At 28.6% G+C, this 22474-nt stretch overlaps 2 protein-coding genes across 2 annotated transcripts; both read right to left on the reverse strand.

Moving 5' to 3' along the window:
• Positions 1-1759: 1759 nt before the first annotated feature.
• On the reverse strand, positions 1760-7954 carry LOC123305209 (synaptotagmin-10). The gene is made up of 6 exons (XM_044886857.1): positions 7767-7954; positions 6217-6359; positions 4971-5161; positions 4347-4572; positions 3950-4267; positions 1760-3232 (listed from the first exon to the last, which is right to left on the reverse strand). Exons 1-6 carry the CDS (start codon positions 7922-7924, stop codon positions 2913-2915), a joined length of 1356 nt encoding a protein of 451 aa, XP_044742792.1. The 5' UTR covers positions 7925-7954; the 3' UTR covers positions 1760-2912.
• Positions 7955-12435: 4481 nt separating this feature from the next.
• Positions 12436-21453, reverse strand: LOC123304917 (ATP-dependent RNA helicase WM6). Its single transcript, XM_044886469.1, has 7 exons — positions 21290-21453; positions 20865-21088; positions 17777-18181; positions 16576-16694; positions 14045-14176; positions 12724-13126; positions 12436-12465 (listed from the first exon to the last, which is right to left on the reverse strand). Exons 2-7 carry the CDS (start codon positions 21070-21072, stop codon positions 12452-12454), a joined length of 1281 nt encoding a protein of 426 aa, XP_044742404.1. The 5' UTR covers positions 21073-21088; positions 21290-21453; the 3' UTR covers positions 12436-12451.
• Positions 21454-22474: the final 1021 nt, after the last annotated feature.

Here is a 22474-nt window from a genome sequence, read left to right on the forward strand (position 1 = left end):
ATTAAATAACCTTATATGTTTGAACATTTAAGAATTTTTTTCTAAGCTTTATCATATTATATTGTTTTCTACATGTTTGTTTAATTTTTTTGTTTTCTAATAAAAGCTTTTTTAAGGTACATTATATATTGTTTCTTTTCTTAAAACAACGTTAGGCTAATATCTAAGCTTTAGAATATGTTTTAATATTTGTTAATTTTTATTTATTATTTTGATAAATAAAATTTTATATAATATACAGATTATTTCGTAGTCTAAAATATTTTTGGCATGAGTTTCGAAAACGTTTTCAAAGTTATATGACAATATATTCAACTAAGTCACAATCCTAGAGTAATGTACTCTAGGATTCTCTCATCCCGTGTAATGTACTATTAATAATATTTAGAATGGTTTAACGTTTTAACTAGTGCATTTTTATTGACACAGAGTATACATTTAAACACATAATAATATACATTTATACATAACATTTGAATTTGGTAAAAGATTAAACGTTTCCCGAACTCAAGCTAAAAAAGAAATGAATAATGAAATAATTAGGGTTGCCATCCTCACAGAGTTAATCGGGTGACTCCAGGAAGTAGTTTCTTAAGGGAATTCTAACTCCCGATTTCAGCATAAATCTTCCAAAGTTCAGTAAATAAAGACTTTTTTTGATTATTTGTTTCATATTCAGGAAAATTTGTCAATTCTTCCTTACAACTTTTATTTTAAACTATTTGTAGGACATAAATTTATAACTATAGAAAAACTAGGTATACAAAACATCAAAAATATCGCGATCAAAAGTTTTATGATTCAGTGATATAATTAGATTAATTTTGTCTTGAGACTTTCTCTCCTGACTTCCTGGTTTTTCACGACTTCCCGAAACTTTGAGGTAGCAATCTTAGAAATAATAAGTATACATTATTGTGGTTAATCTATACAATTATCTAAATTTTCTATAATATTGGAGCAATAAAATATTACACATTTAGAAGTCCGTTATACAGTTGGTTATTATTTTTGAGAATGTTTTAGTAATAAATATTTAAAAAAATTGTATTCCAAAGCCATTCAATTTTGAACAAAACTGTAAATTACCTACATTAGCAACTTTAAAAAAGTCTTCGCTTTATTTCAAGCAAATTTTATAAACTAAATCTCAATACTTCGTAATTACAACAATTCGTAATTAATTGGGTCTTGTCTTGTGAAATTTCTAGACAATCACAAACAAATGATGGATAGAGGAACTCTTAAAAGTTAACTCTAATATAATTGAGTTCCGTTGATCTAAAAATAAAAAATGGAATTGTTTCATTTGTCTTAAAAAATTGTGCATGTACCCAATCAATACAAAAGCTTTAAAAATTAATAAATAAGCTCCTTTGAAATATAAAATTATTAATTTGTTAACAAATATTCATAATTTAGAATATTATTTTTCGTTGAATGCTTCCCTTATCTCATGTAAATTAATGAGTTTTTATTCAAAAAATATCATAAATTTATGATACGTTGTTGTAAAGTTACTGTAAGTTTGTAATAATTGACACATTTTTCTAATGTAACGCAATTTATGATATATTTTTTATCTGATTTTTAGAACATTTAGTATGGTAATCGAAAAATTGCGAATTCAACTACTTGTATGGATCTAGCCCATAGACCAAATTTTCTCATTTCCTTCATATAAATGGTATATATACCAAAAGTCCTTTAGATAATTTAAAAATAACATTAATTGAAAATAGTTAAAAAATGTGGTGGACTTCAGTATTGTATTAGACCACAGAAAAAGTATATATGTTCACAAATAATCCTCACAAAATGTTTCTGCACAAAATAGGCGAAGGAACATTTCAGAAGCACTTTTTTTATATATAATTTTTTTTTAAATAATAATATTTGGCGTTAACTAGTTTATGGTTAGATGAATTACTCTTTCAATTATATATGAATTTGTGGCCAAAAAAAAAATTAATGCAACTTCTCTATTGCGAAATCCTTACCGTTTCAATAGAAAATGCGAAAAACCAGGAAAGTACATGATAGGGATAGCTGAAACCCACCACATTACACGTTGAACCTCAATAGGGCAAGCTTTTTGGGCAATTTCTCTTATTTTTTGCCAATTTAAATGAACTAATACCTATCTAAAATTTAATTTAAAATATTTTCATCTTTGACTATTACAAAATATTTCAAAAAATATATAGTATATATCAATTATTCATAAGAAACACGGTAAAAATTCTAGAGTTTAAATTGAGGTACATTATAATATTCCCATACGGGGTGTCTGATAAAAACCGTACATTCAGACAATGATATAGCCCATTGATAATAAAATTTTTAGCAAGTGCTTAAAAATTTTTTGATCCGATATCATTAACGAGATAATATTTTGTTAATCTTACTGTAGAATCATTACAAGATGATTGCGCAAATAAATATAATTTGATTTATGTTTTTTTCGTAAAAATTTACATAAATAACAAATCAATCCCCAGTAGTTTCACCCGTCATCCGTCGAACTAAAGTCAATTCGTTGTTTCAGTTGCTTCCAGCAAATTTTCTCAAACAAAGGTAACGTAAAATTATTATATTTTACAAAAAAACTGAGGGTTCAAAAATGATCAATTTGTTACGTGATATTTAGAAGGTCCCATTATTCTTGTTGAAGTCCCTTAGGATGTCCTTCTCTTCCTCGTTTTTAGAACGCTCGAAGTCGAATTTATTTAAACATTTAAAGTTGACCATCATCAGAGATAATATAATTATCTTCGCCTATGTAAATTAAGCAGACGTTACATCACATCGTCAAAACTTGTACGAATCTCGATACAAAATTCAAAATTAATTACATCATTTTAAAAATCATATTAAAATAAATATTTGAATTACAGTGGTTTAAACTGAATTTAATGAGAATAGGTATCGGTTAACGATAACCATTGTGGTGGTACTAATTGATCATGTATTAATTGAGAATGAACTTGTCGATCATGAAAGCGTAAAAACGCGTTACTGCCAATTATACAAGTACCAATTAATTCACTGCCGCCAAGTAAACTATCATGAAATACACGAAATTCAATACAGCAACGTTTTAAAATATCACGACTTATTTTAAATATTAAAGCTTCATTAAATACTGGAAATATTGTATTACGATGAAAGCTTGTTTTTTGTTTTTTAATTCTTTTTCCATCCAATATAATCGAAACTTTCACGAACGGATCTGAAATTAACAATAGAACTATTAAATCATTACTTAGATATTTATGATTATTATTTAAAATTTAACTTAAAAAATTCTACTACTCAATTGGTATTCGGGATCGATTTTAGAATATTTTATCGAAATTTACTTCTCTCTTTCTCAAAAAAATTTTGAGGAAGACCCTTGCGCTAAAATTTTTGAACCATACTCTTCAATTTTGCATCATCATTTCCGTGACATCTGATCTTAGACCGACAATTTCTGTACCTCGCAAAAAAATTCGAACTCTTTTTTTCTTGTTTTGATTGACTTTATCACCTAACATGATGAACAAAAGTTTAACCTCCTTCCCTTTAGATAATTCCTCCGCACGGATCTGCCTGCTGAGAATTTATCATCGCGGACAAAGCTTAGATACTTGGGGATATCAAATACATGTTTTATACAATTATCCGAGATAATAATTTTCTTTTTTCTATCAAGTCTCATTATAATAATCAAAATAAATACAATTTATCAAATTGATTGGATAAATTTTAAATCTTTTGCAATTATGCGATATGGAAAGCGGGATAGAGTCCATGGCTTCATAAACTTAAATTATATTTTTTAATTTAATATACAATTTTATTTCGATTATCATGATGGTATTTATTTCTTATTTGAAAAACTTCTGTCTGAACTGAAAGTGACTGACTTCTGTCTGAATTGATTATTATATTTTATATTATTTACCTGATGATGTACGAGTTTCGTCAACAATTTTTAAATTTCTTGCTTTAATTACTGTAACGGTCAATCGTTCAGCTGAAGGTAAGTATACAAGTGAAACCATTAAATCACCTAATTCTGCTTTTAAATCTCGTTCAGAGCATGGTTTTAACTCTTTCCACACATCAGTCGTTTGAGTAAGATCAATGTGACCAAGTTGTAAACGAATTGTTCCAATATTTCTGTGTCTTGAGTAAGCAACAAAATCGCATAATGTTACCTCAATTGTGTGCTTTGATATTTCTTGAGGATCAACTTCAAATACAAAATCTTCATCAAATACTACAAAAATAAGGAAATTGTATGATCATTTTTCCTTAAAGAACACTTTTTTTTTCGAATTTATCATTCTTTCATTTACCAGGGTTTAAAGTACGTTTATGTACACGAGTTTGCCAAACATTTGCATGATGGGGTAGTAATCGTATTTTAGCGTATGGATTTGCAGTGCCATTAAACTCAGTTGCAGGTAAATCATTCACTTCTAAAATTTTTATATTTAATATACCCGCAGTTACATCATATGATAGAATTAAATGAACAATTCCAGCCGATTTTAATTCGCATGATGGTTGAGATTTAATTGTCTATAATTTCATAAAAAATTAAATTAAATTTATTTTATCACTTAAAATGCGTGGCACTTGCGTACTACGACATGTATTTGCATCCTATTTCTGCGATATCACGCTCGTATTTACTTCAAAGTTGGAAAGAGAACACTCAGTCCATCATTCTCTACATTCATGGTTTGAATGTGAAATCTCGCCAGAAAACGGGATACACCGTACTACGTTAAGTGCCCTCGCAACTTCAATCATTGGTCTTGTTCAGCAGAAAATAGGCGGATAACAGCGCGTTCGCTTTATGTGACCACATACAAATATTTTTCCCTAGCAAATAAATTAGGGTGTCCGCTATTTTGAAAATACACTAACGAGCTAAAAATCGTCTATTTCTGAGGAATAATCTCGTCGTATTATACCTTTTGATACAGTGATGTATTTATTTTTGAAGGATCTAGCTTTGTTTGCATTGAAATTTGTCGAGATTTTGTTGGACTATTGAATATAAAATTTTTTTCGGCATCAGTTTGAGGTGAGTTCGAAGAATCCGATAATGGTGGCCGAGGATATGCTGAATAGTTTGCCACATTAATATTTGGTACCAATTCCTCTGAAAAATAATCCATAAATTTAAAAAAATATATATATGACAGAAATTTGTTTTGCAGAATAATAAGACTTAAAGGCTAAGAGAAAACCGTGTAGATAAGATAAAATAAAGATGCGTCTCTCGTTGACTGTTAAGGATGTATGAGCATGGTAGTGGGGGCACAAATTTAAAAATAGATATTTTCAATTTTGATGATTAATTTATATTATTACTTGACGATATAAGACGAAAAGTAAGAATAAAATTTTTCGATATCTGGCTTAATTTTCAAAATATCGAAAATTGAAAATTTTGTTTAATTATTTAGCTTTCGATATTTCGAAAACCAAGACACATATCGAAAAATTTTATTCTTATTTTTCGTCTACATTCATGAAGTTATAACAAAATTCATCATCAAAGTTGAAAATAAGATAAAAATAATTTCAACCCTTAATCTACCCTGCTCTTACATCCCTTATATGGACGGAGACACTTAATTTTTTTCTTTTCTAATTCATTGCTAATATGTTTACTTTCTATTAAAAAGTTTTCTTTAAATTTGTTTTCATTCATTCCAAATGAAAATTATCAAAAACTTCCAAAATATGTCGTTTTTTGAGATTCCTCCATAAGAGCCAATGTATTTTATATCGATTTTTAATGAATTTTTTCTTAAAAATTTGCACGGATACCTAAGCTGAAATTTTAACCACATATTCTTTGAGTAAAAGACTACCTACAAACAAATTTTGAGCCTTTAAATCAAACATTGTTGTCATGCTCATACATCCTTAAGACAAACTTAAGATCGTAATTTCTCCTCAGTTTTGTAATATCATGGAAATTATATTTTACAATAATTTCTAGAATATAACTCAACTTAATAATCAATAATATATGAAATATATTGAAGAACTGAAATATAATATTTAAAAAATACGGGAGTAGGAAAAGAAAGCTGAACCCTCAAAATATGCTTCCTTAATATTTGTCTCCCTAAGCTCCGATTCTCTTCCGAAAGCTTTCGATACAGTGCAATAGATTAAGTGTAAGATAAAAAGTAAAATACCAACCTGCAACACTGACTGGCACATTTGTAGTTCCCACAACTGGTCCAATATGCGATGCTGTATCACTAATCGTTTCCACTGAAGGATATATGGATTGAATACTACTTGTATCGGAATTTGAATATCCACATTTCACATCATTGCGCCTTTATCACAAAAGTAAGTAACAAATATACAATGAAAAATTTTTGTAGTAAAATATCTACGACTCAATAAAAAATGCTCGCCTTGAGATAAAAAAAAGAAGCATTTTGAAGTTTTAAGCTTCTAGTTATGAGATCGTATTACAAAATTTATTTATGATATACGGTTACCGCTCCGTAAATAGAAGAAAAGTTGAAGGAAGGATATAAATTTTCGGCCAAATGAACTCCCCGTCGGGGGGCCCAGGTATATTAATTTAGTAGATTAAAAAAATTGAAAAAGGCACACATACAAAAGTGTGTGAATGGACCAAAAGTAATTATTTTTTAATTAAGATTTTATTGTGTAGTCTACAAATTTACAACGCTGACAACATATTCTCGTTTTTCTTTGCACTATTTTATTGTATACAATTACTAGCGACCCGCCCCGGCTTTGCACGGGTGCAATGCTGATACTAAATACACTACAGAAAAACTGTGAACGTTGTATATAAAAACATAGCGGCCCGCTCAGGCTTCGCACGGGTATAAAATATATAGCCTATGTGATTAAAATCGATCCAGTAGTTTTTATTTATTCATTACTGCCCGTGGCCCGAACGCGTTAAATTTGGAGTAAAACAATCCCCCTTTCCCTATACCATGAAGATTTCCTGCTATCTTTGGAATATCTAAATTCATACACTACATTTTTACTTATTTACTTTTTACATTTTTAACTATTAACCTCAAAAATAGCAGTACTTCTCCACTATTTAATGGATGTTATTATACATATAAACCTTCCTCTTGAATCACTCTATCTATTAAAAAAAACCGCATCAAAATCCGTTACGTAGTTTCAAAGATTTAAGCATACAAAGGGGCATAGGGACAAAGGGACATAGGGACAGAGAAAGCGACTTTGTTTTATACTATGTAGTGATAAATTGTCTGGCGAGCACAAATCGTATGACAGACTGCAGATGCAAACCCTAAAATTTCATAGCTGTACTATTTTGAGAAAATGTTTTTTTTAAATTTTATTGCTTTTTACAATATTAAATTTCTATTATTCAATATCGTTAAATAATATTCTATATTGTAGCTTATTTCATAACGAACAATTTGAGCATAAGTTGAGTACTCTATGACCTTTATGCGGAGGTATAAGCGAAAATCAGAAAAAAAATGTTCACTTTTCATAAATTTTTTTAAAAAACTAATAGAGCCGAGGTATGATCGACGCAAAACTATTTTTTCCGAATTCCTGAAAAAATTCTGCAGAGAAATTCTTGGATACCGAACTATTATTATAATTTTAAGAAACAGTAATTTTTCATTTATGGTTAATATTAATATATTTATCTGGCAAGCCCTAGCCAAATTATTTGGTAATTAATAAAAAAAATTTCAAAAAAACCTTACCTTTCCAACAAATTTTTTTCATACCAATTCAAACGAAATTTTCTCGAACATGCAACGTATAATAAAACGATTGCCAGAAATGTAATTACAAAGCCGGTAGCCAAATATAAACCAAAATAAAAATATGTTGAATGTACATCTTGGATAACTGCTCCCATTTTTATTCAATACCCGTTTATTTACTTAGTTTGAACCATCTGTTACACATATACTCAGTTCATTACTTAAAAATTAGTTTAAAATAAATTTATTTTAATTATTTATGAATTATTAAATTAATTGAACATTTTATTTAAGATATTTATTTCGTTAGTAAATTTATTATTTATTTTTGATAATTAAACACGTGTAATAAGTATTTTAGAAATTCAAACAAGTAAAATCAATAATTGAATAGGATAACACCCGGAATACAACAAGTGTTTATCAACATTTATATTTACAATCTGTTATGTATATTTGACAGTTTTTCATGAAAATCACACAGGAATTTTCACTATATATACAATATACATATATAATTACATCTATCTTATATACAATACGGTTTACATTAACGTTGCTGTTAAAATTTAACACACGCAAAATCGAAAAATTCAGTGCGAAGATTTTGGTACAGTAAATCTGGCATTTTGACTGGAAAAAATTACAATAGTGACTCTGAGGTTATAGATCGTTAGGGGGGCATGTAAATAACTTAAAAAAAAATTAAGAGAATTTTTCGTTCTGCTGTTTTTGAGAAAATCCAAAAAAAATGGGAAAAGAAAATTTGGAATGCGTTTTTCTCGGAATCTATTGATTTAAGGGAAAAGTTTTTCAAATAAGTGTAGAAGACACTGTCAGCTACATTTTATGTCATTGGAGCAACGTCATACGAGTTAAATTACAAAAAGTAGGTGGCGTTAAAGTATCAAAAAAAGGGTTTTCCACGGTTTTCATTAAGAAAAAATGATTTTTTTGTAAAAGTGTAAATGAAAAAGTTGTTTGACTCAAAATTAGCTTCAACTTTTATTTAAACAATTTTTTTGTAAAACTTTTCCCTTAAACCAATAGATTCCGAGAAAAACGCATTCCAAATTTTTTTTTCCCATTTTTTTTGATTTTCTCAAAAACAGCGGAACGAAAAATTTTACTTAATTTTTTTTAAAGTTATTTACATGCCCCCCTAACGATCTATAACCTCAGAATCACTATTGTAATTTTTTCCAGGTCCGGCCTTTTTTTCGTCTATATTGACTGAATCATTTATTCTTTGAGTTCCCTGGCTTTTTTTTGAAATAAAAGCTTGTTAAACAATGTAAAAAAAAAATAAAATTTTCTAAGAGAATAATTTCATTTGATGATGAAATTATTCTTGTATGTTTCGAAAAATGTTCTAAAAACAATTTGTTTCATTTTATAGACCTGCCCGAATCAAATATTGTGCCACATGCTAAGAAATATTAGAAAACTAAAAACATTAGAAATTAAACAATTTATCCAGGTGGTGGAATATTTATTTAAATCATTATGTGCCATCCCTTACACTATCGTACCCAAGAAAAATCAATATACACTTTAGAAAATAGGTGAGTACTATTTAGTTAGTTGCCTTGTTATTTTTAATAAGTTTCAAGAATCTCGTAAACTTGAGATTATTTGAACATCTTGATAAAGAAAAATCCCGATCCCATCCCAAACAACACTTTTTCATCCGGTTGAAAATTACTTAAGAACGACGTTCGTTACTTTTAAAAAAAGGCTCACCTAACAGAATATGAATCTCTTCCGTTATTTAATTCAATTTTGCATTCGACTTCTGTCGTAACTATTATGCTTAAAAAAAGGGAGTTTCTAGTTGAAATTTTGAAATAAAGGAAATTTCAAGATCACAATAATATTCTCACTAAATAAATTGCTAAACCTTGAAACATTTTTTTAAAACTTTTTTTATACGCCATCGTCTAAAAAAAAAAAGAAGAAAATGAAACAAAAAAATTATCTTAACAGGTCAAAAGATTATACAGGATGGTCCATTTTAATCTACGCATCTGAATATCTCACCAAATCAGCCTCCTATTAAAAAATGACCTAAACAAGGCATGTAGAGCTTGATGGTAGACATCACATTCTGACGTCAGATTGGACCTCTAGTTCTTCGGGTCTTTTTAAAAGTCAATTTAAGTTTCAATTGTTCACATGTAAATAGTATAATAAATGTCAAATTAAACTTGTTGCATTAAAAATTGGGAAAATAAGAGACGTAATTGCATAAATATTTATTTAAATGTAAATTAACATAATTATTTAAATTTGTTAGCAAATAGTATTCAATTTTAAATGTAAAACATATAAAATTTAATACTTATATGTATATTCAAATAATTATGTTAATAAATTAGTGCTTCGGTACTGTGGTAACGCCCTGAAATAAAACTCATGCACGCAGCGAATTAGCTAACCATATAAATCTTTGCAAAGTGAAATAAAAACACAAATATACAATATACACATCATTTTTAGATTTATTTTACAAAGAGACTTTGTCTACAGAATTACACATATTCATTATTTATTTATCATAATATAAAATAATAATACTTATTTCAAATTAAATTTTTTTTTTTCAAAAAGGAATTTTCAACTGTGACAGTTCTGTTAATAATTAAAATATTCACTTCACTCTATCTGAAACAGAAAGGTATAACTTGTAGGATACTATTATTTTGTAATTAAAACGATTTGTCTTGAACTTGTGAATCAGTGAGAGAGTTAAATGTGTAATCAAGAATCAATCATGGAGTACAAAAAATCATCATTTATAAATGAATGTTTATAGTTTTCTACACTTGAAAAAAATTTCTGCTAAATTATAAGTAACTGGCTGTTACCAGCCCGCTTTGCGTGGCGTAAAATATACCCGCTTTGCTGGGCAACATCCCCACTTGCACCCCTCCCTCCACATTTCCTCGCGTTGGATAACATTTTTGTAATGTACACGTCATGCTCTTTTATTTGATACCCCACTTAGGTATATTTGTAAATATTCGATATTTCCTTCCCACTTTCTCGCTACACCTTTCTACCCTCCGAAGGTTAAAAAAATTTCTAAATGTAATTTAAAACATTCTGACCAAGTTTTGAACTATTAAAAGCCATAATTTAAAAATATGAATTTTTTATTCATGAACACCCCCGCAACCCCCCTTGTGGGTGGAATTTCGTAAAATCCGTTCTTAGCTGACCTCTACTTGGCAAAAGGAATATTCCCGCCAAATTTCAAGTCTCTAGGTCTTATAGTTCCAGAGATATCGTGATGAGTGACTATCTATATAGATCTATAGAAAGTCTCCTATATATATATAGAAGAAGATAGAAGATAGACCTTTAACATTAATTTAATTTTAATTTTCGACTTCAATATGGTTTAATTTTTTTTTTAAATTGTAGAATATTTTTATTTCAATGAAATGAAAAATCTTTATTAAGGAGGCCACCTGTTTTTCCAAAATAAAATTTCCTGACTTTTTCAGTTGAACAATTCGAAAATTGCCTGGTCAGATTATTACTTTTAAAAAGATGTAACGAAAATTTTAACTAACGAACAGAGCAAATCGTATTATTAAATACGACTTAAGATATTACAATCACATGATCCATTTTTTACGAGACTAATAAAATTCCCTGACTTGTCTGTTTTTTTACGGAATTCTCTGACTTTTCTGGTGGAAATGAAATTGCCTCCCCCTACTCTCATTTTATCGAATGTAGGATAAAATGATTTTTTGCTTAAGTGAGCTTTTGGTTTATATGATTTAAAAAAAATGAATTTCCCTCACTTAGATAAAAAAAAATTAGTATTTCATTTGATTGTATAGAGATTTAAGAGAATACATTTGATTTCAAAAAAATATTTTCCTTTGTATCTTGCGTTCAATAAAAATTTGACACTATCTGTACATCATATTAGATATGTTTGGTGATTCAAAAATACACATTTTTAATGTGTGTAGTGCCACCAAATATGTCTGATATATACTGTCGGATTTTTATTGAACGCAAGTATATACGAGCGATTTTGTGACACTTTTTTAATGCTATCAAAAAAGCTTTGATCAGGTGCATAACCAAATTGAATAAAATAAATACTAGTTGCTAGTTTTAATCAGTAAAAAGTTTCAAAGTAACCATCAGAATTTTCCAAAACTTTAAAATCAAAGATTATTATTATTATATTTAAGATTATTTTAAAATATAAAAATATATAAAATAGTTTAAATTTCAAGTTGTTTTAATCCTGCAAAGCAAGTTTATCCAAGAAATAAGATAAACTTGCTGATCGTGGAAACAAAATATTATGTTTATCAAAATCTTCAAAAGAAGTGGAAAAAAATAACGAACTTTCTTTATTTATTAAACCCATTTCTGAGAAATTTGTTAACTAAATTTTAAATTCATAAATTTTCATTAAGAGTGCAGAAGTAAGCGTCTAGTTAACTCTACATATCTAGAAATATTATACAATTTAAATATAAAATGAATTGTGTCTAATAAAGCTGCTGCTATTTGAGAATCTAAATAAATTTTTTTCAAGCATATAAAATAAACTATACTCTTTATCTTTTAATAAATACATACAAATGTAAACTTACCAATATGAGTTATTGTTTTTTAAAAATATAAAATGGAAAAATTAATTCTAAGATTTAACGTCCTTCAACTGCAAAAAAAAAAGAAAAAAATTTAAGAATATTTTTAAACAAAGCGATTTAATAACAGATAATATAATTTTAATTATGAATTCAGTGAGAGAGTTAAAAGATCACTTTAATATAATCAATGATTTCTTTATATTTCATCATTTTAAAAATATATAATAAAAAAATGGGCTGATGATTTTTTTCTTATTATAAAGAGCCGTATGCAGTATTTAGACAGCCGGAAATTGAAAAAATATTGAGTAAAAAAAAAAACTTACTGTAAGATGATAAATCAATTTCATCTGGTAATTCAGTTATATTAACGTCAAAACGATCTTGAACTTCATTTAAAATTTTCGCATCACCTTCCTCACTAACCAACGTAATAGCTAAACCTTTGGTACCAAAACGACCTGCTCGTGCAACACGATGTAAGTACGTGTCTGAATCTTCTGGCATATCATAGTTAAATACAATATTTACACGTTCAATATCCATACCACGTCCAAATAAATTTGTTGCAACTAATATACGTTTTTGAAAGTCTTTAAATTGTTGGTAGCGTGATAAACGTTCTTCTTGATTCATACCACGATGTATACCAATTGCAGGGAAATTTTGTTCTGTTAATAATTGTGATAATGCCATACATCGTTGTACTGATTTTACGAATATTACGACCTAAAATTTTTTTATGTAACTTAAATTAATCGTTTAATAAAAATTTAGCTCTTAAATGGATTTTTCATCTATGTAATAACACTTCATTTCGACTTTAATATGTCTCTAAAATGGTATCACTTACGTAAGGCCATATTTCAGTCGAAATGAAATATATTTGAAATGAAATTTCTATAGCAAATAATTTCAACTATGTTACAATTTTTTGTTTTGTTAAGGCGATATGAGGTGAAATATTAACCCATTTTTTTCACAAATTGTTGCATAAATAATACTCCCTTCTCCCATCACTAAATTTTTCCACTTTTTTTCTACACAATTTATCAATATAAAAGTTTATTTAAATATGACTAGGGCCCCACGGCGGCGTAGAATAATGCGAGGCAAGTTTAAGAATGATAAACTATATTCATTGAAGATGTGCAAATGAGAACATAATTGAATAAAAAATTTGAAAATCATTTTGCCCGACTCGAAGGAACGAGATATCCGTTGTTCGACACCTTAAAAATTGCAATTCATCTTATTTAAATATCGTACTCAACGAGTTTTCATCAATTTTAAACTTTCCTAACAACAAAAATATTTAAAATCGTCTAAAACTCCCCGTCAATGCAAATTTTCGTAAAGGAAAAAGGTGAGGCACATCCTTCACAACAACCTACCGAATTTCCAGCCGTCCTGAAATGATTGTCATAAGTCATAAGCTAAATCTAGCCCTAGACTCTGAAGTGAGTGTTTAAATAGATACTTGTTCTAAAAAACTTTTAGTTTAAAAAAAAAAAAGAAGTTGAAGTTGACACAGTGTAACAGAGATTTTTAACCATATATGTTTCCTCTAAATTATCAGGCTTCGCTAATCGCTACTTCTTGTTATAGAAATTTCACTCAAAAATGTAAGTACTATAAAAAAAATACCTGATTGAATTCTAATACGTCTAAAAGTTCAAATAATTTTTTATTCTTTTCATTTTCCTTTAATTTGACATAATGTTGTTGTAATCCGTGAAGTGTTAATTTGGCTTCATCATCGACATAAACTTCCATGGGCTAAACAGTCAAAAATAATGTTGAATTACGATATAATTGTACAAATTTTTACCCATAAATATTTAAAAAGTTTAATTAAGGCAATATTAAGTTAATTACTCAAAGTATATGAAATATATTAATTGAAATTTTTGATACAGAAAAATTCGTTTATTTATTTTAATTTATATAAAGTTCTCAATAAAGATTTCAATACCAAATACGTAAAATGTGTTTGGAAACGCATATTTTTAAATTGTTGGAATTAAAGGCCCACGCTAGTATTGAAACGGGAAAACATGTTTAAGATGATATCTCAATCCGTAAATTAAAGAAATATTATTTTACCTAAAAAAAGGTTTGCATACTACGCCATTCTCTTAAATTAGTTTAGAAAAGACATTACACTTTATAAACGAATTTTACTGTAATTAAAAATCCGTTAATTTAAAATTTTTAGATTACTAATATTAAACTGTCTTTCGTAAGGTTCAAAGCTAATTTGTTACATTTCCATTAAAACAAATAGAACATTTTTATAAATAGATTTCAGTAAAATATTAAGAAGCTAAATAAATATACTCTTAAAGCGAAATTTCCTGAAAGTCTTTGTATAAAATTTAATATAGCAGTCCTGCTATCTCCTAATATTCGCAAGACTTGACCTTTCATATTAGCCTTATTTTATTTTTCAATTAATTCGAATATTAAAATAGTCCAATTACGAAAGAAATTTCTCTACAAATCTAGTTTTTGCGAATTTTTAAAAATAACAATAATACAAGGTTTTAGAAACAAAGATAATTGGAATGATGACTAAATGTTTTATCTCTTAGAAATTCTCACTGCACAGACAGAAAACTGAAGTTAGTTTTTGAAAATCTTTAGAAGTATGCAAAATTTGAACGTTTATCCTAATTAAACAAAGAGGATGATAATTAATTGTAGAGAGCTTTACTTTGTGGAACTCCATAATTAGGATAGCTTAAAAATAAGCAAAGTAAATTAGAAGTTTTATTTTTCCAAAATCCTAAAGACGAAGATACTTGAAAAGTATCAAAATTTTACATGAAAGAAGCGGACAACAATATTTGAATGCTTATAAATTCTTCGTTTTTTATTGGATTTCAATTCTCAAATTTTGTTATGGTGTCTAGTGTTTTTTTACATTTTTATAGGTAATGTGACAAATTCGATATCAGTCACCTACCCAATTAAAAGAGTAGCATTCACTGATCAGTATTTTAGACAAAATACACGGAAATAAACTACCGAAAAACTTCATTTCTTGCTTATTATTAAAGAGAACGTAGCATTTTTTTGAAGTTTACACTACTTTATTGAAGTCAAATGAGAGCCTTGACTGATTTAATTCCGAGGCAGAGTGTTCTAAGTGTAGGTCGCACTTTTATCATAGTTCTGATTAGAAAAATCAGAATTTCTCAATATGTGCCTGGCGCCAGAGCACTCTCCGTACACATTTTATATTAAACTTCGCATATTACCAGAATTCTTCGGAGTGATCTTCCTGTCAAATATATTTACTAAGATTAATCAAAGCTAATATATCTTGGATGATACTTTCTTAATCTTGGCAATTATAAAATAAATTTGTTCGATCATCTTACTGTTGTACAATTTTTCAATGCTATTCTGACTGATTTTAAGACAAGTTTTTGTTTGTATCATACTTTGAATAATTAATATAATTAAAAATTGAAAAAAAATGAAAACAATTTATCTCTTGACGTAATTAAACAAGATGACTACCAACAACGGGTGTAGTCCACAATCATATTTCGGAACATTGTAAAAATAACATCCATTTTCAATAAAATTCACTTCCACAAAAGGTGTGGCGGTAGTCTGATCCAAAATGAACAACAAATCAATAATAAAGTTGATAACAATTTGATGGAGAAACAAAATAAAACATATTTTGTATGAAGAATAATTTTTTTTAACGTTGTTGCGCGAATATTTCCGATATAATTTTGTATACACTGTAGCTCGGCCGAAACAATAAACGAAAACGTATTAATTTTAGAAAAAATTAAAAACATAAATTAAAAACACAATCTTCAATCTTCTTCTTGCTGCATTCCATCTTCTTTCCATTTGTTGGAAAAGCCTACACGTTGGGCTACAGTGCTCTAAATGATTTCAGCCCATCCCATTCCCAACAAATTAAAAGACCCGATTGATTTAAATGATTTTTCTTGAAGGATTTTTATGAGATTGGATGTTTGATTTGATAGGAGATATTAAAAACTCCTTAGAACATGGACGCTCAGGATGTGATTTGGTTGTATTTGTAGTAAATTTGTTGTCTTATGATTGAGGATTTTTTGATTCGTTCAGGTTGGTGGACACAACACATTTTTTATTACTAGATTAAAGTAAATTGGTATGGGAATTACATCTTGCATGAATTTCTTGCAAACAGGACGAATATCTTTGCTGAGCGTAGCCGAGAACATCATTACTTGTTTGTCGTGTGGTGTGTTACGATAAATTTCTTGTACATCACGTCTCATATCTAAAACAAAACAACATAATTAGTTGATTCGAATGGAAATATTTATAAGTGACTTGGATGTTAGTATTTTTAGAAATATCGACAAATATTTCTAAAATATATAAATGTTGCAGATTTAAGTATGTATTAAAAATATTAATATTATTATATAAAGATATTATTTTTGGTTTAATGTTTTGTTGTTGAACCCGAATTTAGATTTTATGAACAAAATTTCCTGGACCGTTCCAGGATACATTCGCAAAAATAGCGAATTTTTTTAATTTTATAGCTCCCGCAAAAATAGATCTGTTATAAAATTACCGTGTGTATCTGTGTTTTTGTCTGTGGTATCATAGAACCGATTTATATTTTTTTAAATAACTTGATAAAGGGATTTTGTTTTAAAAATCGAGGTCTGTTAAGCCTATGGGCTGGAGTAAATTTAATCTTTGTAAATCTGACCCCTTTTAAGTTCTTTTACGAATATTTATATAAAACACTTTTGATTTTTTAGACTACGATAATAAAATATTTCCAATTCTCGCCATTGACTTCGTGCAAGTGTGGAAATAAGACCTTATATTTAATATTTTTCGCAAAATTTTGAATCCAGTATTTTCAATGATAAGGAGCCAATAAAAAATTAATAATCGTTCGTCGTAAAATTTCATAAGAATTTATTTTTTATATTTATGAGCATATAAACTGTTTATTAATTTACTACTACACGCCCCGAAGGAGGCCTATACGACTTTCATAAACGCCCACTTTGTATGAATGCAATGTATTGATCTACAGGTTGTAACCACCTTTTTGAGATGTGATCCGCGTTTGATGTTTTTGGTATCTACATTTTTTGAAGCGAATTTTTTTATATTTGAAATTAATTGTCAAAAAAAAAGGAAAATGAAGAAATTCTTTTCATATCAAGCGGATAAATTCGAATATAAATATAATGGTAGGCTTTTGTGACATAATTGAAATTTCTTTGAATGATAGTGGATCCCAAAAACGAAATATATCGAATCGTATAAAATAAAATTCTTAAAGAGTTTCTCATAGCTACATTAGAAATAATATGAAATAAAAATAATACTAACCTAATAATTCAAGCATTTTATCACATTCATCCAAAATGAAATGCTTCAAATGTTTCAAATTCAATTTTTTAGCACGTACAAGTGCCAATATTCTTCCTGGTGTTCCAACAACAATATGTGGACAACTATTCTTAAGTACTTCTTCATCCTTTTGTATTGGTAGACCGCCAAAAAATACACCAACTTTAATATGATTCAAATATTTTGTAAAACGTTCATATTCTTTACTAATTTGGAATGCAAGTTCACGTGTATGACACATAACCAACACATATACATGATTCTCTGCTGGTTCTAACTGCTGTAATGTGGCAAGTACAAATACAGCTGTCTTTCCCATACCAGATTTTGCTTGACATAGGATATCCATGCCAAGCACAGCCTGAGGAATGCATTCATGTTGAACTGAAAAAGAAAATTTTATTTTAAAATAAAAGAACTACAATTTTTCTGTAAATAAATGGTACGAGAATGATACCCCTCCATAGGTTAGGCTATAAATAAAGTTGCTAACCGTCCAGAAATTTGCGGGAACATTCAGATCTGAAACTATTCTGATTTATTCCCTCATTTTGTAAAGAAATAAAAAAAATCTCTCCACACGTTCAGTCTCTTATAGTTTCGAGTGGACATTATCTGCTTTTCAATTTTAAAATTTAGTTTAAAATGGAAAATACACGATAGTAAATATTTTACTGAAACCACCCAAAAGAAGTCTATATTATCTATATATATATAAGAAGAGGCTGGCCGGCTGATTCACTGACTGATCGATCAACCATCAACGCAAAGTTGAAACCGCTCAGTTTAGAAGCGTGAAATTTTGCACAGACTTTCTTTATATGACGAAAGTATGTACTAAGAAGAGATTTTTGGAAATTTATCCCCTAATGAGATTAAATGAGGATTTAAGGTATTTAATGCAACTAAAAATGTAAAAAATGATATATAAGAAAGGAAGTATCTAAAAACCTTCAACAGGGTGACTAACGATTTAGCTCAGAAAAAATCCCAGACATTTCCAGGTTTTCCAAAGATTAATTTTTCCAGACAAATATTAAATCCCTATCCCTATATATAATAAATGGGAAAGTAAGGGTGTTTGTTTGTTTCTTACGCTTGCAAGCACAACTAATGAATTGATTTGAATGAAACTTGACTCATAAAATTATATTTATTGTTTTGACATTTCATAAAACAGGGTAAAGGAGATACAATTTATGGACATCTGTTCAAACAAAGTCATACTTTTTATATTTCAAAAAAAATTGAAAACTGTTTGATAAATATACTTTTATCTCGTGTAAAACAATCGAAGAAGTGAACTTTTGATTATTAGAAACTGACAAATCGAGGCACGCAGTCTGGTGGTAAAAAAAAAACTATTAATGGGTTACAAGTGTCGAGTAAATACATACTGTTTATATTAGCAATAAATTGTTTATAATAAATTATTGATAAATAAAATTAACAAGTGAAAACAAACAATTGACTGAGTTAATTGTTGAAATACCATGTATAGACAGTGTTGATGCGCAATCGTTTGTTTTTTTTGACGTCACGTAAATAACAAAAGATATTCACTTTTAAATAGACACACACACAACTGATATTCCTATATTAATACATACTATAAAATTTGCACCTAATTAACGCCCTCGTGGGTAAACAGTGATGTTTACAAAAAAATGTTTCGAACAAAAGTTCTTTTTTTTTTATAAGGAACATTTTTTACATTTAAACTTTTGTTCTATCTCTAACGGTTTACAAGATGGGTCCTACGGACCCAAGACCCAATTGACCTATGATGCTCATTTACGAACTTGACTTCACTTTTTACGTCCTGAGTACGCTGTAAAAATTTCAGCTCCATATCTTTTTTCGTTTTTGAGTTATCGTGTCCACAGACGGACGGACGGACAGCCGGAAATGGATTAATTAGGTGATTCTATGAACACCTATACCAAAATTTTTTTCGTAGCATCAATATTTTTAAGCGTTACAAACTTGTGACGAAACTTAATATACTATGTATATTTCATATATACATGGTATAAAAATGGAACTTGGAAGTTTTACAGAACGTGAATTTTGCAGTTAGAGATTGTAAGAGTGAAGCAATGTATGTTACTACAAATATTATAATTTCGAAGTTAAATTTGTATAATAATAATAATAATAATTGTATTCAATAGTAAGATTTATAAAAATCTTTGTTTTCCAGTTTCCTTCAGGCCCTTAAGTTTGTGATAAGATCACAAAATTATATTTTAATTCGCAACTAGTTCTGTCTGCCGCTTCTCAATGTGACTGCCAGGTTTTATCTGGTTATTATAATTATTCTGAAGTTGATGGATTTTGTTTTTGAGTAAACACGCTTCTTGTAATAAACGTTCAAAAAACGCCAACTTTAAAGCTTTCAGCATAATTTTTACGTAGTTTTCATTAAAGTCTACATTAATTATAAATAAGTTTTCATCATCAAACGACGAATAGAAATCAAAAAATTTTTTTTAACGTTTTTTTAACTATTACATGGATTTTTTAAGCCACGCTTCCATGTTAGTTCCCAATTGCATATTTATTGAAAAGAAATAGTTTAAAAGATGTGATATAATCATTTTTACGTAATACAAAAAAAAAATGTTTAACAGTTAGTTTTTAATCCTATTTTCTCTTTATTGATTTATATTTTCTAAGCAATAGTTAATGCTTCTACAAAAATTTTTGTAAGAAGTATGTCTGATAACCCTGATTGATCAGATGTCCATAAATTGTATCCCCTTCACCCTGTTTGTTTCATGTTTCAAATTTTTTAGTGACTTTCAAATGATCTTTGTCAGTTATTTAAGGACAAAAACGCGGTTGAAGCCGCAGGTAAAAGCTAGTTAAGTGGACTTTATTAAAGGCATGGGCAACCCATGGATCACAAAGAGATTTCAAGAAAATACCCGTACACACGGGTACGTTCGAACATTCACTCCGCTTAACATGAAGTATTGAGCTACTCAATCCTACAAATTATTATAATAAAAAAGATATCTATGACATTAAAGCCGCAAAATTCTTAAAAATAAAAAATATTTACCTTCCGAAGGATGTTCAAAACCACAATCAGAAATAGCACGCAGAATTTCTGGTTTCAATAAGAAATCACGAAAGCCGGAACTGTGAATAGATACATATGTACCTTTAACTTCTTTTTTGGTTTGGCCGTCTACTACGGCATCAGTAACAGTCTGCTCTGGTTGTTCCTCATCTTCATAATCCAAAAGATCATCATTATCGGCCGACATATTAAATACTTTTACACTATGAAACATAAAACAAAATGTATTACATTTCATATCTTAACAGCCACACACAATGCCGGTTTACATACAAAAAATGTTATATAGATAAAGTTCAACTTTTATGAATAAGAATTAGTATTTATTTGTTTAAAAAAACATTCAAAATTTAATTTATTTATTTTAAAATTAGATAAAATAATAGCAAATAAGAAATACTTACAATTACGAAAAATGGCGGTCAAATATTTCACAACGTTGTGACTAGAACGAGGTTTTTCTGCAACTAGCGTCAGTATCAACTATCAACAAGGAAACGGAAACTACTCTATTAAAATAATCAAGCATATGCGCAATATTTTTAAGTAGAAATTTAAATAAATAAAGTTATGTGGGTTATGTAATAAAATAATTTTATAATAGTCATTGATAGTTTTATTAATTTTATAATTTTATTTTTAACATTTTTTACATGGAAATCATGAACTTAATTAAAATAAAACAATATTAAGCTACCGATTTATTATATATGTGGCTACCATTTTCATCAATGTGCTCTAACGTAGTGAATTTTCAAAGGCTCTAACAGAGGTACACAATGGGAGTGCCAAGGCGCTACAATAATATTGGGAGCACCCTAGTGTGTTCTGTGAGCAGCGTATATTATATTGAAGCTTCAATTTTCCTGGCTGAAATCTCAAATATACAATTTCCAATTTATTATTATTTATTTTTTCTTATCTAATATTAGTCTCTTAACATTATCTGCCAGACATACTACTGGAGAAAATCTTGCAGGGTAACTAAAATAAAAAAATTTTTCAAACAAAACAAGTAGGTTTTAAGGTCCGGAATTTGACTTTGACCTTCAAAATCGTCTAAGAGTCTAAATGGTCGAGCGGTCTAAGGCGCTAAGTCTTAGAACGTTGGACTATTTAGAAATGGGTTGCGGGTTCGAATCCAGGCAGCGCCAGTGTAAACAATTTATAATTAATGGGAATGCAGAATTGATCACATTGTCGTCGCTTGGATAAGAACGAAATAACCGACTCCACCCACATTAAAAATGTGGTAAGGCATGCGTCACAAAAACGGAGGAAAACCCCTTTTTTTTTTCTAAGAGTCACGGGCTTGTTACTGCCAAGAGATGGGAGAATACTTTAAATTATAATGTTGTTTATAATAAAAAAGGAAACAGCTTTTGTTTGAAGCATTTTTTCGAGTATTAAGTATAGTTTCGGTAGAAAATTCAGTGCCAAAATAGTGGAATTTCGCTATCAAGTAAAAGAAATGAATAGTTGCAAACGGTAAAATGTTTCCAAAAACCTTTGTTCTAAAATAAGGAGCGAATTTTTATACGGGAAATACGTCATTTTTAAAGCAAAAAACTTAAAAGATGGTATTTAAG

Source organism: Chrysoperla carnea, chromosome 1, assembly GCF_905475395.1.
Source record: "Chrysoperla carnea chromosome 1, inChrCarn1.1, whole genome shotgun sequence".
NCBI classification, from domain to species: Eukaryota; Metazoa; Arthropoda; class Insecta; order Neuroptera; family Chrysopidae; genus Chrysoperla; species Chrysoperla carnea.